Below are 18,127 nucleotides of genomic sequence, written 5' to 3'. Positions count from 1 at the left end.
TTATAAGAGACCTGGAATGTTTATTGCCTTTCCAGTTCAAATAAAAAATCAGATCAAAATGATCTCCGATTACACTGATGTCTGCATGTCTTGTACACACATGAACACGTTGTATAAAATTTAAACAGGTTGAACAATACTTTGATATGTGACCTGTAATATTGATCTAAAATGGAGAAAGAGAATATGAAATCATTTTAATGTGCATCTGAATTAAAAGCAACATACTAAATTGTAAAACAGATATATTCTCTCTCACACACACACTCTCTCTCACTCACTCAGTGTGTGTGTGTGTGTGTGTGTGTGTGTGTGTGTGTGTGTGTGACAGATGCTCAGCTGGGCATTAACTCCATCTGTTCTCTCTGAGTGCCTTCCTCTTCCTGGACAGTTGGACTTCATATACATTCATTAGAAGTGTGTGTGTGTGTGTGTGTGTGTGTGTGTGTGTGTCACTTTAGTGAAATGGGGGAGGGGCACACATTGTGTTTGATGTTGATATTGAAATATAAAGACAAAAGGACACATGTAGTTTTATAATTCATGATTCACCATAGTTTAATGCAAAATTGTACATTTTGAATTACGTTTTGGTTGACAATGCAGTATCTGATTGATTCTCCTGTCTGGTAAAGCTGCATTTCTGTGCCACTCCTGCAGTATTATTGAACAAGCTGCCATTTTAGCACTGAATTGCCATTATTATCCGCTTGTCGTTGATGATTAAACCAACCAAGCTTTTACATAAGATCTGATAGTTTATGCTCACAATAAGCATATGTGATTGATGATTATCACAAGTGAGGTTGATAGGAAGAAAACAAGAAACTATTTAATTTATTAGTGATACGATGTTATTTAACCTGAGTTGACAGGTGCAGGCATTTCAGCTTAATAACCTAAATTAAATTAAACACTGGTATTCAAGAACACAACTAGCTACTGTACTCAAAAGAGTACTCATCCAGCGATTCTACTAAATAAATTCGCATACTAAGGGAAGGTTGTTTACATCGCTAAGCCCCGCCCCTTGCTTGTTCTGACACGTGTCAATCAATCGGAACCGTGATAAGGATGACGCGCGGTGACGTCACGCTCAGAGCCGGGGGGAAGGAGGACGGACAGAATGGCGACCCAGTGCCGGAGCTCCAAATGCACGGTCGAAAGAAAAGGATTCCGGCGGGAACTCGACTCATGGCGGCACAAACTCATCCACTGTGTCGGTAAGATTAAACTACCGCTCCGTGAGCGGACCTATCGCACGGTCCGCTCGGGTTTTTCTCGCCCGAGTTCCCCTCAGCCGCTGTTAGCTTTCCGAGTTGCTAAGCGAGCGTGTGTCAAGTTCAAAAATATCGTTAGTGTAGAACCGTCGTCCGCGCGAAGCTTTTGTGGCTAACGGAAAAAACGGACAAGGGCCGAGCGGGCTCTACCGGATCCATTTTCTTTGTCCCTACTTCTTGATTCCTCGATAACCGAGTTAGCTTTGCACTCACTGACCCTTTCTGCACCGAATACCGATGTACGAACGACCGTGTGATTGAATTATAATAACAAGAGCGTCCAGCTTTCTGAGGCTCCTGCGTGAATTATTTAACGTTAACGTTAGTCATTTTTGCGACGATGTCCTAAAGTAGTAACGTTACTGTTTTGATAAGTCATTAGAGATTTTTTTAATGTTTGGAAAGCGGGTAACGTTAGTTAAGTAGAACCCCGGTTTAATCTTTTAAAATATCCTCTTGGGAACCAGACGAAAAAAAAAGTTTACTTGAATGTATTATTTTATTTTATTTTTTAGTAATTACAAGGGTTGGAGGATAAAACATAAATGTAGAAAAACATTTTATTCAGTGGACGTCGGGACTGAGTTATTCAAAAAGGAATAATAAATAGATATGAAATGTCCATAAATAGGTATTCCTATTTAATACCATTGCATCTTATTTGCATATCCGTGTGTTTCTGGGACAAACCATAATGAAAAAAGAAGTGTAATAATGGGAGTAAAATTAAAAACTTTGCAACTTTTTCATAAGAATATCAAATTTTATAGAATTATATCTATAATTTTTATTGTGTTTCTCCATAACGCCTGATTAGTGATTAACCCTTTGTCCTGGCGTCCTGTACAGAAGACATGGATGAAAATGATGCCCAGTTTCGTAACAAAAAGCCACATACCATGTTTTCTGAGATGTTTATTTACAACAAACAATTTGAAAACGAGCCAGATTTCAATGATAATTACAAAACACATCACACACAATGTTTACTGCATAAACTGTTCACTAAATAACCTCTGGGTTTATGTGAAACTGTTGACATGCATTTAATACGTTGTTGTTGTAAATGCTACTTTCCATGAATAAGAAAATGCATGTTAATGTTTTGATTAGAAATGCCTATTGGCAATTCTGTTTCTAACATTACGAGCAAAATGTGGGCACAACTAGGTTGTTAAAATAGTTTTTTATTTCAATAGAGTAGTGGAATTAATCTGTAGAATCTCAGTTTAATAGATCATGATTTGTTGTATGGTTTTGAGGGTCGAATGCAGTCGAGAAGGTCAAGGCCTCTGAGGTTTTTAAGCATGAATACAGAAATTCATGCACTACCAAAATGCACCATATTTCCAGAATGTGACATTGCTATCAACCCCTGGCCAGCAGGGGTTGTGACAGATTCAAAATATGAATGCATTTAGGATTTCACACAGGTAAGACTATATTGCATTTGTTTGCAGGGTTTGAGAGTATTCTGGAGGGGATATATGGACCAAGGCTGCTGCAAGATCTCAATATATTTGATGGTGAGTTTTATGTTGTCTTCTGACTGTGCTCGGTCTTTCTCTCTCATGGTATCAATGCTTCAGCTTACCTGATGGTTATTCATATGATTCTCGCTCAGAGTGTGAACCAGAGGCGGTGGATGATTGGTCCGTGAATGCAAACTGCTCCTTTTGCAACCTGCAGCTAGAGAAACTGAATGTAAGTCAACCCTCAGAAACCACAGAAAAGATGTGCTTATTATGGGGTGTTAGCTGGTAAGACAGACATTAACTTTTTAACTTCGTGTTTTATACAATATATATCGTTTCAAAGCAGTGACAAACAGAAAAAGAATGATTCAATGATGCAAACAGAAGTCAATTCTGCTGTAAAGCAGCTCTAAAAAGAAAAAAAAAGTACATTATTGGTGATATTCGCCTCCTTAAATTGATTTACAAGGGATTTTTTTCCCTTACCTTATCAAATGTGTAATTTGTGTCAAATGTATGTTAGTTTGTGTATAGAAATATTAAAATAATTACATTGATGCTTTAAAACAGAAAATTAATCCACCAGTAGATGGTGACAAGTAAATCATGTTTAGTAAGATTTTACCAATTCTTTTCATATTTAATAAATCTTTTATAATTCTAACTGCTGTATTTTTGTGTTTGCACAGTGGTTTTTTTTTTTTTTTTTTAGTTTTTTTTTATCTTCAGTGTGTTTTATTAAATGCGACTGAGTGGTTGCACTGTAGAGCTCTGTTTGTATATAACAAATAGTTGTCTGTGTTTCTGGGTGTTTTAATCTTTGTAATGTATGGTTAAACACATTGTAAGTGCATTCAGCATAATTATAATTGAGCAGAACTCAATGCTGTGAGACTATAATCAGTGCTTGTTTGGGGTGTATGTGATCTTTCGTGACATAGGACCATCCTGCAGTGGCTGTTTCTGGCTCGCCACCCCCTGCTGAAACCCCCCCACCTCAGGGCCCGTCCACCTCTGATAAACTCCAGTGCCAAGCAGACCGATTCCTCAATGCTTTATTTCGTAAGAAGGGTGAGGAGTACATTTTTATTCTTATTATCCATAGGGAGTGAAGTTTTTATTACAGCTGTTACATGCATTACCAGTGCTACCATCCATTACAACTTCTAAACATTGCATTTCTTTAAAGAATAGAATTTCTTTACTAAGGCTCACATTTGCGAAGCATTAGAGTTTTCTTAATTTGAATGTCATAAAGTCTTCAATGCATGAAATGCATGGTAAAACAAATGTCTTAATGATCATTTTACATTTGATGTTATATTTTAGGGATGTTAATACATAAATCTCGAAACATCCTATTGATTATTAAGCTTTAGAAGGCTGTGATTTCATTATAAAAATAATTGCTTCAAAGGGATTCTCAATCAATGAATAGTGCACATTTATACCAAGTGACTACTTATGATCTCAAGTTGATGAATTATGAAAATGTCTGCTTTATGGCCTTCATATAATGTGTTTTATACTGTTGCAAGACCGCCTATTTTAGCTCTTACCTGAAGGATCAGCCCGCAATACTTAAAAATAAAATTCAAAATAAGAGTCCCGGTGCATTTCTTTGTTATTAGTATTCTGCTTACACTATAAATTGTATTTAATTTAATTTCAATTTAATTAATAGCAAACTATTGTAGTTTCTGGATGCTTCCCCACTGGAAGAAAAGTCAAAGAACATTATTTGACACATTACTGAATATATAGATTAGGCTTGGGCGGTAATACGGTAATATGGTATACCGCGGGATCTAAAAATAGCAACGGTATCAGTTCCAATACCGTCATACCGTTAATAAAAAAAATAAAAAAAAAAATGTACTTATATAGGACACAAGGATTAAATATTAAATATAATTTATTTAATGCCTAAAAAAGACGAGGAGAAAGAGAGAGGAGGGGAAAAGATGGCGAGTTGCGCACCGAGTGATCTGGTCTCAAAAAAAAGAACATAAATTCTGCAGTTTGCCAGTATTTCGGGTTTCGACCGAACGAGAAGGGAGAGGTGGTAAATAAGGACGAGGTTATTTGCAAATTGTGCCCTCTGGGAATATGCTGCAAAAAAAAAAAAAAAAGCAGATGCAATGGCAGGTCCTGTCGGCATCGGCAACGTAGAGGACCGAATCGGAGCTGAAATAACAGCCTACTGTTTAGAGCCAGTTACTCAAGGAGACGAGGACCCACTTCATTCATGGAAAATTGTGACTGGTGTTTTCCCCAGATGTCGCGAGTTGCACGAAAGTACCTGTGCGTCTGTGCCACAAGCACACCAGCGAAGCAGGTTTTCAGCACCGCATGTAAAGTTGTCGGTCCACAGCGTGCCCTAGCGAAAAATCTTGACTAGATTGTATGCCACTTGCCATTCGTTCCTATTGGCACTGTTTATTTTTTATTTATTTAATGGATTCGGGTATTTTTATTTGGTTTTCATTAAAAAACTATTTTGGAAAGAAGAGTGGAAAGAAGTTGTTTTTATTTAAACATATTGCTTTTCAATATTTTTTATTATATATATATATATATATATATATATATATATATATATATATATATATATATATAATTTATTTATTTTTTAAATTTATTTATTTATTTATTCATTTTTTAATTCAACTCTGGTTGAGTGTTGTGGGTCTATTCGCTCTTTTTTTATAAGCTGCTCTTTGTTATTAAAAGTTGTTGGTGCAGTGTGATTTTTATGGATGGGCGTTTTTCCGCAAATATCACATTCAAATAATTTTGAGCTCACAAAAAAACGAATATTCGAATATTCGTTTATTTAAATTAAGTTTAATGAGACAGACGTTATTTTTCAGCAACATTTATTGTTTCTGTCATTTTGGAACAAGCTTACACACAATAAGCTTGAACATTAGGCTACACATCGTGTTTTGTAGCTGAAAAACTTTAGCAACGCAAACAAACAAAAGTAGCCTACAGATTTAAAGCAAAAAAAAAAAAAAAAAAAATGAACAAAGAAAAAACGTAAATCAGCCTGCAGCAATTATGCCATTGTACAGAATGTAGCTTACACTTAACTTTGAAACTGTCTGCAATTTTTTTTTTTTGCTTTTATTTCTATTGTTTTTCATGTTCTTGTTAAGAAACAAGGGCATGTAAACATGATCGGGGGAAAGTCAGCTCCTTAGTCTGTTAAAAATAAGGCCGGCCGCGGAGAAAACGCTCTGACGGCACAGATGTTGGCGGGACTCACAAATGACGCTGTGCTAAGTGAATAAGTTTTGTGAAGCGCTTCGTGTTTTCTTTTCACCACTGAATGGGATCCTCATCTGGTGGAATACATGGCTCCAGCAAGAACTGTTCCCACTCGTCTCGGCTGGATTCTCTGTAATCATCACTGAAGAACTGGAGAAGAAGATCTTTTCCGACGAGTGGGCATTGCATCCTCTTCATCGTTGGTGACGCACCACTTACATCAAGGAAAATGTTCTGATAATGTTCCAAAAAGTTTTATTTTCTTACTTCTCTCCTGTTTTCATCGAGAAACCTGAGATCTTTGGGCCGAGGGTCTAGAGCAGATTCAAGAAGAGGAGTTTTCACTGCATTCTCCAAGTTAGCGGTGTTTATTCGTTGCTTGAGAGAAGCCGGAACAATGTTCTTGAACGCGGTCACTTTCTGTGATTCTCCACGGCATATTTGAAGTACTGTAGAAGACCGCAGTTCTTATTCATTCATTAATTATTTTTTTGCTTTCATTAATCTTTAAATATGCAGCGGAGATCACAGAAAGTGACCGAATTAGTTTTTATTGTGGAATTTTTCCCTTTTTTCTTTTGGCAAGCAAAAATATATCGAAATTCGAATATAATTTTTATTTATCGAATAATTAAGAGCCGAACGAATATTATAATAATAATATCTGTGCACACCCCAAGTGATTTTATTGATTTGTGTGCGCATCTCTGCGCAAAAACGGTTCTGTATGTTTATGTTAATTTAATTATGTTTGACTATTGCTATTTGTTGCTAATAAAAGTTGTTAATATTGTTGTGCATGTCATTCTGTTATTGTTTCAGTATTAGTGTATGGTATTCAGTTTCTGAATGGTTTAGGCACAATCCAACAGTTTGGTGATGCTGTCTCAGCCTTACGTCAATTTTTTTATTTATTCACGGGAATACCGTATACCGAGGTAAAATAGGGAGGAGGTTTGACGGTATCAAAATTTGGATACCGCCCAAGCCTAATATAGATTGTACAAATATTCACTATTTTACCCAGCCACTGAGACACTGTGACAAAGCAAAGAGAACTCTACCATTTAAATGCTGTAATTTACATAATTTACCATGCATAATGAGTATGTAATTACATTTATATCTAAAATTAATTTCAATAAATAAAAATATTGTTAAAAATCACACTTATGTTTTTTGTCACATGTACACCGTGGTATGCGTCGTCGTAATTGGAGGATTTTCCATTTCTTGCCTTTTTTGTGTGTATTTGACCATTTAAGCCCGCACTTAAAACTAAAAATATACGTTGCATGTTTCTTTATTACTCTAACGTGTTAATAACTCTGCCAACTGAAAGATATTTTTACATGTAAACAGAAATAGGTCACATTTGGTCACAATCTCTACGTTTCTTTTGAAAAATAGATTGTGGATATCATCAAAAATAGTCAGATCGCTCACCCCTAGTCTACGGTATCACATTGTAAACGGTCACTTGATAGAAAGTTTGAAGAATCAGGCGTGAACTTATGGACAATTGGACAGAAGCGATTTTAAATATTAGTATTTTTATCAAAAAGAAATTTAGAGAGCAAGCTTTCAGAATCATTACAGTTGTTGTCTTACATACAATGCATCCATGGAGCTCAGTTTATCAGCTCCAGATTCTTAAGATCCTTAAAGTCAAATATGTAGTAAAAGTAAAAATTAGCTTTTACATAAGGAACGTAATGCATGCAATGAGATCTTTAACTAGTTCTGTATTCTTCAATGTCCCAGAATTCCCCCAGAGCTGTGATTCCAGTATACCGTTGGTGGCGCAGGAGTTGATGCGCAAGATGATTCGGAGGTTCGCCTTAGAGTATGCATGTAAAAGCCAGGCTCACGAAGGCCTGAATGGCCTGAGCGACAGCTCTGAGCTTCTCCCTCATCAACCAGATCCTGACGGGCCTCTGGACCTCACCATCAGCCGAGCTTCTCAGGCCCTGAAAGGTAAGCACCACAAACAAGCCCTTTTTCACTTCGGGAGACCAACACACAGTCAGATTCAGGAGTTTGTAGCTCAGTGTCAAAAGTGTCACTTTTTTCAGAAAATCTAGTCGATTGATTTTCATTAATTATGCTTGTCTCTGAAAGGTACGCAACTCTGAATAAACAGGGTGAATTTACAGAGTGAGCGAATACTTCATTATTTGCAATGATCTTGTGCATTTGCTCTCAGACTTAATATTAATTGCTGTTTTTTTTTTTTTTTTATGGATTGCGTTTCATAGTAGATGGAGCACTTGACCTCTCTAAGAAAAACGCATCGTCGGAAAATGAAACTCCTCAACGAAAGGTTTCAGGGTGAGTACTTGTTCTTGTTTACCAAGTTGTGTGCTTGACTGTTGACCGTCATCCTAACGAAGCCAGAGAAAAGCTTGGTATCAAAATGCTAACATTTTGACACAGTAATATCAATCAGAAAATGTTTTTTTTTTATCCTATCTGATAATTTTGTGTGAACAAATTCTACTTCTCATACATTTGATGTGTTTTATATATAATTCAGTGGTTGTTTTGTTGCACTGCCAAAGGGTTGACTCTTTTCTAACTTGTTGGAAGGTAACGTCACATTTGCCAGCAGTCAGGGGCTTTACTTGTTCCTTTGTGCCACCTGTATTTATTCATCTGTTTATTGATCTATTCGTTGATTCATGCAGTATTACTTTCACATGAGTCTTACAAAATGCATCCGCATTGCAAAGATACTGGAAGTACTTCCATAGACGCTTGTCTTTCTCCACACAATTGACGAGAGACTGTCCTTCCAAGAAGTATCGTTTGCAACCTAAAGCCAAAAACAAAGCATTTATCCCCAAACAACTCAAAGGCTTTGTGTTATACAGACAATTGAGAAGCGAGTGATGTTACCAAAAGACAAGGCAGTAAAGGAGTGGACCCTGAGTGCGTCCTGTCATTGGTCCGCTCACCCCATTCGTTTCTCATCCTCCCACCCACCTCCCCTTAGGAGACCAATCAGAGAGGACTATTTGGATCGCAGCTCTGAGTTTGCAGAAGGTTTGCTCTCGAAAGCTTTGAAAGATATTCGGTCCGGATCACTGGACATTCACAAAGCAGCCATACTATACGGGATACCTAAGAAAACCTTAAAGCTCCAGACAGAGGCCTTATCACCAGAGCGGAGGGCAGGGGAGCCACACCTTTTTGGCTCGGAGGCGGTGAGCCCAAGCAACGACTCTCGACTCGAGCAATCCGAAGTAAGAAAAATTATATTAGCATCACCAGAGCACACCGAACTGAAGTTCCCAGCAACCGTGACCGCCTCGTCATACCTTAAACAGTTAACCTTGCAGAGGATGGTCTCGCAGCTCCAGGAGCAGAACAACAGCAACTCGCCAGCCACATCTCCTCAGAGTCCTGCCGCTGGGCCAGCTGTACACATCCGAATCCCTCAGGTACGCTTCAGTGCTCAGCCCAAAGCCCAACTGGATCTGGCCGGCCTGGTGGATGCTGTGTACCAAGCCAACAAAACCTCCGACGGCTCCGCTGCTTTCCACAAGCTGAAGACCATTCTCCCTAAACAGGGCTTGATGGAAAGCCACTCGGGCCTCGAGTCACGTCTCCTCCAGGGCGACCTGCCTCCACTGTGTCTGAACGTGAAGAACGGGAGCATCACCGGAAGCATGCTTGACTGTGGAGACAAGCAGCCACGGAAAAAGCGGGGCCGTTATCGCCAATATGACCACGATATCCTAGAGGAGGCCATAGCCATGGTGATGAGTGGGAAGATGAGCGTGTCGAAAGCTCAGAGCGTCTATGGGATTCCACACAGCACACTTGAGTACAAAGTCAAAGAGCGCACCGGCACGCTCAAGACCCCACCAAAAAAGAAGCTCCGCCTTGCTGAAGCGGCAACCTCAGGCTCCGGAAAGTCAGGGACAACAACCAACGCCTCATCTACTGCCTACAACCAGTCTTAACTCAAAACCAAAACCTCGTCAATTTCCTAGAGAAAGATAGAGATGATGGTTTTACCGAAAACATCGCCTAAACTTCAACCAACAAGGATTTTATTTCTGGTTTTGTTTTTAACATGCAGTCAGGACCTCATTCAGACTAGGAAGTTACACTTGAATCCTCAGCCACAGCTTAAATGGTACATTTTATCAAGTTACAAAACATGCCTTCAAAAAATCTATTCAGGGGTTTCACTGTGGATATCTATATGAATATATATATATATTTAAAATATTGTAAAGCACTGTTGATTTCTAAGTTAACTGCTCTTAAAAGGAAGAGAGATAATATTCAGGTTTTGTTCATACATAAGCTAACCTCAGCTTAATGATTGTTCTACGCAGCTTTCACACTAATTAGTCTTTGTAGCGACTGGTCGTTTCATTTTGAAGTCTATCAGCAGTATTTTTATGTGACGGTATGACTGTAACGTCTCTCTTAACTCATCGGTGGGAGATGTCCATCCTTATATGCAATGGGGAGATATGGGTACGAGTTTCCACTCCCGCAAATTTTGGGCTATTGATGCTTATTGGCAGGTAATCAGTTTTATGAAGTACATTAATTAGGACTGTTGTTAGATGATAGGAGTGAAAGCTTGGACCATCTCGGGCTTTCTGTGGATGAGATTTCCCACATTCTGCTCTGATAGTGATTTTATTTTAATTTATTTAATTGCTTTCTTATTTTATGTCCTGCCCTTTGTATCTTTTTTTTTTTGCCTGCAAATCTACTCTGCAAATCACACGGGGTAAGTTGCAACGTAATGCATGTCAGAATGATGCACAGAGGGAAAAAAGTGCTTGACGGCAGTCTCAGCGAATGTCTGTTTTACACTGAATAATAGATTGCTTTTTCAGTAATCAGAACTACTGAAATTCTCAACGTTGCAGATTTGAGTTCTACTCTTAAATTGTTGTGTTGCTCAAACTAAAAACATCATTGCATTAACTGCCTGCTGAAACGAAACCGTTCAGGGTCATTTTGCCACTCCATTCACACACACTCCTTGAGCGAAGCAGTTTAGAGTTGGGTGCTGCTGAACTTGGATCAGAATTTCTCCTGGTCCGTATTTCATGATGCACTTATTGGACAGAACTGCAAATCCTGATCCAAGTGCTGCTCTGAATTGCTTTGTTTTATGTCCAGGTTTCAACAGTTTTGCTGCTCTTGCTTTGTGGTGTTTTTTTCTTTCATGTTAATGATTATTATAGCTTTTAATGACCTATTATACAACCGATTCACTTTCTTTATCAAACTTTTTAAAGCAGAGTTAGGGAGGTTGGAATATAAGATTCAGTTGCACTTTACAAAAGATGCACACATACTTGTGATACGTCATTATTTCATACTTGCGGTGAGAAAATGCCATATACTGACTTTGAATGGCATCTTTTTAGCATCGTTCAGATATCTGATTCACAAGTATACTTGTAGAGCTTTGCAAAGTGTAGCTGAAGCATTGTGAATTTTGTGATTGAAGCTTTGGAAATATTAACATTTCCAAATGCATTGTTAATGTGTTTTATCTTTGTGTTGTAAATGTTCTGTAAATGGTTTACCTCTTATTGTTCCTCAAATGTTAAATTCCCCTCCCCTAAAAGAACTGAGATACTCTTAATTTAATTTAGAAACATTTATCCAACCACCCTGAATGTTCTTCACAGCTCTTAAAATTAACAGCACCGTGCCTGCTCTTACAGATACTGCTCGGTTACTCTAGCAGTTTTACATAAATCAAAAAAATATTTGTATACTACTAAAATCGGTATTGTGGATTTATATAGTTACCATAATTACTGTTAAAGTTTTGCTTTTTTTCTCTCGGGGATAGTTATGCCACAGTCACAGTTTCACTTTTAATGTAAAGGGTGGTCATGCAGATTTTTATTATTATTATTATTGAAATCATATAAATGTGTTGTCAGCGCTGCACTCTCATATTTTCATATATGGGATACTTTTAGGCTCCCTTTGGTGAATGTTGATCTCTTATTTCAGATTGCTGTTCTTATATATTAATATTAGTGTCCTGTATAATTTCAGTCCAAAAACATTATTATTCTCAGGGTAACAACAGTCCTATAAAAAACAGAGCATGGTCGAGAAGTTAGAACTGTTCTTTTATATCAAAATAAGGCTCCTTGGGATTCTGTTATGGAGCCAAATATGGTTCATCCAAAGCTAGTTTTTTTTCTCCCATTTAATGGGGACAGTTTGTTCAGGAGTAGTTCTAGATCAGAGAGGCATACGATTATTTAAATTCAATTTAATGTTTTTCACTTCTGAGAATAGTTTGGCTTAATTTTATAGATGGATCATTAAATGGATCACCAGTGTAGGCCTTTCGAAGTATGTGTAATTTCATATTCATAACAGGTGCAGGATAGAAGTCATTTTGCAATCAGTTATTTATGCATATATTTGTTGCACTAAGATTGATTTTGTATTATTCCCTCTAATTTTATCATCTAATTGTATTTGTGTTGTGAGTTATTTCTTTCGATGTAATCAGAATATGAAGTTTAAATGTGTTAGTTTTCTGTTGAAGCACTTCTGTTCTCTTGCACATTGTTATGTGAAATGCTATACTGCACTTGCATGCCTCAGTGAGTTTCTTGTCCTGTAATGTTCCTCTACTACATGCCCACCTTTTTTTCTTTTCAATCCTAGACAGGTTAATATATTTGATCTTTATGATGTTTTTTGTCAACTAAAAGTTAATTGGTCCTTTAAGCATGCATTTGTGTCTGAAATATATTTGATGTGGTCTCTTTTTAACATTTCAGGGTAAAAGCTAATCAAAGCTAGAATTGAATTAATTGTAATAAGATGGAATACTGAAGGCATATAATTCCAGTCTGTTTTAACTACCCTGCATTTAAAAATGTGATTTTTATATACTTTTTCAAACATTCTCTGTGTTACCCTTTTGGGGTAGTTGTATTTTAATTTCAAAATAGATAACTTATTGCCTGCCAATGTTTTTGGTTTGTAATCGGTTTTGTCAGGAAACACATCAATTCATCAGGAAACAAAATGATTCAGGTTTGATGAAAATATTCTGTATAGTTTTCCTGAGTGTAAGCGTTACTACAATCGCCATCCTTTGCCTTCAAGTTACCAATAAAAAATTGTTCCATGTACTGAGTTGTTTGTACTTTTTTGCTCATTTCTAATCCACGCATAAGCTGAGAGAGGAGGAATAATGCTTTATCTGTGGCATTTACACATTTAATTCAGTTTATACATTCTGTAAGGATATAACACCTTTGCAATGCAATGTCATTTGGTGCCTTTAACAAGATGAGCATTGCTCATTTAAATACAGCTGTGCAAACTTTATAATTCTTCAGTATGTCTTTTATAGTAGGATTTTGTAAATCCTTTAATCTATTACAGGTTATAACGGAGTGAAAAAGAAAGGAGTGTCGTAGCTCAGCTCACATTCATGAAAAGCTGATTATGCCAGTGATTGAGTAATGACTTAACCCAATTTATTTATGTAGTTCCTTAGGGCCATGCATGGAAGACCAGTCGAGATCGGAGAAGGAAGATGGCTCTAATGCCCCAGCGGTCTGTAGAGTCACGGTGTTGGAGAAGGTCCTGTCTTCACTTTGTTCTCATCACAGACTGCTGCTCTATCATATTTTAAAGGACGTGCAGGAAGATTATAACACCTCTGTAACTCTGCGGGATGCTCAAAGAAGAGAACTTAAGGCTGGATCCCTCTGTTCCCATGCTGATAAAAAAACACTTAATGAGGCCCCAATACTTTCATTAAGTGACTGCTCAGTAAATGTTGGCATTTGTTGCAGAACAGCTTGTAGGCTTCCAACGTGTGCATTTTCTCCTCTATGCGTCTGTCTGAGGAACATTCATGGCCATTCCTGCCAAAATACATCTATGGCGTGTGTTGGCCAAGACATCGGTTCCAACCCCACTGTTTGTTGTACTCACTCAAAACTACCCTCACACCAGCATCAGCACAATGGTGATCATACTTACATTTCTCACGTAAGAGAAGCTCTTATCACCCATCGGGGTGATTGTAGATGTAAAGGAAGCCGTAGCCCCTCCCCACCACCACTATCACCAAAGCCAATGGACCTGGACTGTAAAATAGCTGTGAAGTCCAGTCTCTTCCACATTCAGGACTGCAAGTCCATGAACATGACACCTCCTTCTCTCCTACCTCACAGAACCGAGGATGAAGATACAGCTTTGTACTCTAACACTCTTCTAAGTATGGGATCTCCTGATGCATGCCGTGAAAAGGTTGTAATGTTGCATGCACAAGCAGAGAATGACCACCAGTGTGGATCATTTATAGGAGATCTAATGGATCGAGTCACTGAGAAGCTCAGGAGTATCCAACCTTCAGAGAAGGAACAAAATCTCACGAACCATGCCAGTCAAATCTCCAAGACAGCAGATGACACACATTTGACAGAGATTATAACAACGGTGCTACACAATAGTAGTGACAAAGATTACAACCTTAATGAGCTTTTAGAACAGCATGTAGCCACAGAGCAGCGATCCCCTCAGACACGTTCCCGTAAGAGACTGGAAACGTTAGTTGCCATGAGCAAGTCCCCTGACCTTCCATCATCACGAAGACGGAGCTTACAAATCAAAAGAGATCTGGCCAGTCTTAGTCCATCATATTTCAAGAGGAATAGGGGGTTTGAGAGAGAGAGGTCCTTAAAAATGGTTAAACCTGCGCAGCTAACATACACTATTTTTGAAAAATCTGAATGCATAAAGTTGGACGGAAAATCCAAGACTGTGTACACAGAGCCTGTAAGAGATACCTTAGAAAATCTGAAAACACATGCACAAACTGAGACACTGAAAAATCAAGAGAGCCAAGAAACTAAACCAAATACTGTACGTCTTGAAGAACCACTGCCTCCAGATGAAAGGCCACAATTACAAACAACAGGTAGTGACCAGAAGGTAAAAGCGAAAACCTGCAAAAAGAAAAATCAGACTCTTCAAGTTGGTAGAGCCAGACGAAATATAGTACCACCTCAGCGTTTCTCTTCCTATGTTACTGAGCCACGAAAGATGTATTTTGCAGCCTGTTTTTCAGAAAGTTTATTCAAGCATTCCCCTAAGGACGGCACCTTAACAGCACTTAGCTCTTCAGAGGAAATCTCCTGGCCAAGTCATGTATGTGACAAGCAGCCTTCTCAAACTAAGGATGAACAAGAAGACCGTGATCTACCACAGAACACAACTTCATCGAAAGATGAGATTCTATCCATAAAAGAGTCACCATGTGAGCTTAAGAGTAATGGTAGGAATCCCAATAAAGAGAGTGCAAGAAAAAGGCCATCCACCTTGCCATCAAAAAGATCTAAACGCCATAGAACCAACAGTCTAAACACTGACCCACACAGTCCTACTGAAACTATGTCTAACTTTACTACCATTGAGAGTGCACAGCAGGCCAAAGCAAGCCTGTCTGGAATGAAATATGAAAGTCCAATAAAGCTCATGTTTGTTTCCTCTGTGACCGGTGAAGATGGTGTAAAATATACTCTCAAAGCAGCTGCCTCTGGCTCAAATTCCCATGGAGAGATGTTTGATCCATGCATGGAATCCTCATGGGCAGGCAGTGCCATAGACAAACATTTCCACAAATCGGTCTTTGAATCTCCGCCACGGAGAACAGTTGAGCGCAGTGGGAACAAGTGCACTTCACCGAAAGTGCTTTCACTCAATGCATTATTGCCCGGTTGTTCAAGCAAAGAAAGTGGAATCCAAGAAACACTACCAAGTGTACATCAAACAACTCCAGTAAAAAGGCGTCCTGGGCGCCCCAAAAAAATAGGACCACATATTGAGAAGTCTGTGAAACGCCCCATTGGCAGACCTCCGAAACCCAAAACAACTGATGTAAGTTCTTCCACTGGTACAAGCGGTTCCAGTGGAGTTAGTCAAAGAACAACAGAAATGTCTTGTAAGGATGATGAAAACAAAAATCTAAAAATCACTATAATGTATGGAAGATCAAGAAGGGCAAAAAGAGTCGTTTCTGAAGATTTGAGTAATTTCCCAGCAGAGCAGCATATTTCTGACGTATTAAATGGTGGAACGGACAGTAAAACATGTTTTGGAAACATGAGTAGTAATGATCAAATTACCAAAGATCTCCATTTTGTTATGCCTATTGAAGAGAGGAAATGCATCTATTCTAGCAGCAACATCAAATGTCAAAGACTGAGTGACACAGCAGTGTCAAGAAAACCAGGAAGACCTCCAAAAGTCAAAATTTCTGGGATCTCTGTCACTGTCACCACAGGGTCGCCAAGGCAAAGAAAGATACATTTAAAAAGGGACACAAAAGATATACAAATTCTCAGAAAGACACTTTGTGATGAATTTCAACTTTCTAAAGATCAGGAGACAATTGGCATTCCTAATAACATTCACAAGGATACAGGGGCTGCACCAAAAGAACATAACCAGAATACCAGAGGGCAGGTCATACCAGTGAGGCATTCGATTAGAGAGCGGAAACCCTCCATTCATTTGCTCCACTCTGTAGCTACAGCCAGATCCTGTGCATTGGTTCGCAGGTCACGAAAACTACTGCTGAATAAGGTTAGCTGTGAGGCCAGCCAGAATACAAAGAACGCACAAGAGGAGCTCCCAAAAAATGCACTTTCCATAAAGACCAAGTATGTCAGTCGCGAACAAGACATTGTCCGTTTTTCTGCTGTTTCGATGGACTCTATTTTTTCACTGAATGAGGACTTCAGGTGGTGGCCCACCTCTGCATCACCTGAAACTTTAAATGAAGAGTTGGCTAGGAGGATCAGGCTAATGTCCAGCACTTGGGTATCAGATGTCCCGGAGGCTAACAAGTCAGGAGATGTTAAAACTGATCTTAAACCGAAACCTTGTGAGAAGCTCGATGGTTCTGCTGAGAAGTCTGCTTCTGCCATCAAAATGCTTTTTGAGAAAAACTATAACATGGAGAAGCTCTGCACTTGGTTTATGCAGTCCACAGAAACTCAATCCCTTGCGATTGTAAAGAAAGCAACTGCAAGAAATCCCAAGGACGTCTTTCACTACAACATGAGCAGACCCAATTGCAAAGTGAATACTTGCCCAAGTCCACAAGCAGAGAGACTCAGGAAACATGTCAAGAAATTTGCTAAAGTCGTCCCAAAGAGTCCGTCAATGCTCAAGCAAGCACAAGAAATACTGTCAAAGTCAACAATGTCACAAGCCAAGAGAAAACTTTTTAACACCTCATCATTTAAACCAAGGCATGAAGATAGGCAGCAAATGCCTATGTCTAGAAGCACATGGGTTGTCTACAGAAAATCTCTGCTAAAAGCAAAGCTAAAGTTTAAAACCGGGCCTAGGATAAAATTAGGAGGGCACACATTTTTTCGTGACCAGATGAGGACAATGACTTCAGGTGCTAAGACTCTAGAATTATTGAAAGAAATGCCCAACTTGGTAGACAAGACATCCAGACCAGTAATGAAAGTTCAAAATGCATTAAAGCTTCTAGTCAAAACTCCTCAGAAAATGATTGCCAATATTTCAAAGCAGAACAGAATCAGCTCCCAAGCTTGGAGTCCAGAGTCCCTAAAGGAGTGCAGGGTGTTTCTGAAAAAGATCAACTCCCCAAACACAAAGTCAATGACAGAGGAATGTAACAATTGCACAGTAAAGCTATATGATGAGCAAGAAGAGAATGAGGATGTTACATTGGGAGTGTCGCCTCCAAGTACAGGTAACTCTCCAGTACAGCTGCCCTCATCCCCAAAAAGCCCGAGCAAGAAAGGTAGAAAAAGGGGCAAACGGAAAAGTGCCAGCACAAGTCCATCCCCTCCAACAAAAATCATCAGACAATCAAGGCGCAGCAGGGGTGTCCTGGGAGCGAGGTGGTGTGACTTTGTGCTCGGTAAGTCTTCTTATAGCATAATTTTTTTGTTATGCAGGAAACATACTCTATGCAAGTACGCAAACATGTTCTAGCTATAAACGCTCTGTTATGAATAAGATAGCAGAGCAAGTTTAAAGCGAAATTTTCCAAAATATACTTGCATAAATGCATAATCACCA

At 38.7% G+C, this 18,127-nt stretch overlaps 2 protein-coding genes across 6 annotated transcripts in view; one reads left to right on the top strand and one right to left on the bottom strand.

Moving 5' to 3' along the window:
- Window positions 1–1,121: 1,121 nt before the first annotated feature.
- LOC113108353 (ligand-dependent nuclear receptor corepressor-like protein) overlaps window positions 1,122–18,127 on the top strand; it is a 19,352-nt gene continuing 2,346 nt past the window's right edge. Inside the window, exons 1-7 of one of the 3 annotated variants that reach the window (XM_026271437.1) lie at window positions 1,122–1,223; window positions 2,741–2,806; window positions 2,905–2,984; window positions 3,697–3,826; window positions 7,793–8,005; window positions 8,290–8,359; window positions 9,024–13,179. In XM_026271437.1, coding sequence (XP_026127222.1) covers window positions 1,127–1,223; window positions 2,741–2,806; window positions 2,905–2,984; window positions 3,697–3,826; window positions 7,793–8,005; window positions 8,290–8,359; window positions 9,024–9,996 — 1,629 coding nt within the window. In that variant the 5' untranslated portion in view covers window positions 1,122–1,126 and the 3' untranslated portion in view covers window positions 9,997–13,179. Of the gene's footprint in view, window positions 1,224–2,740; window positions 2,807–2,904; window positions 2,985–3,696; window positions 3,827–7,792; window positions 8,006–8,152; window positions 8,186–8,286; window positions 8,360–9,023; window positions 13,180–13,542; window positions 17,967–18,127 lie in introns of those variants that run through there. The other 2 variants (XM_026271429.1, XM_026271419.1) reach the window with 2 other exon arrangements.
- Window positions 7,867–18,127, bottom strand: part of LOC113108369 (condensin complex subunit 3-like) — a 26,332-nt gene continuing 16,071 nt past the window's right edge. For all 3 annotated transcript variants that reach the window (XM_026271458.1, XM_026271449.1, XM_026271467.1), the window contains one exon: window positions 7,867–7,998. The gene's annotated coding sequence lies outside the window, so the exon portion shown is untranslated. The remainder of the gene's footprint in view (window positions 7,999–18,127) is intronic.

This window comes from Carassius auratus, chromosome 1, assembly GCF_003368295.1.
Source record: "Carassius auratus strain Wakin chromosome 1, ASM336829v1, whole genome shotgun sequence".
Classification (NCBI taxonomy): Eukaryota; Metazoa; Chordata; class Actinopteri; order Cypriniformes; family Cyprinidae; genus Carassius; species Carassius auratus.
The sequence above is the reverse complement of the archived record's forward strand: the minus strand, read 5'-3'. Positions and strand labels throughout refer to the sequence as shown.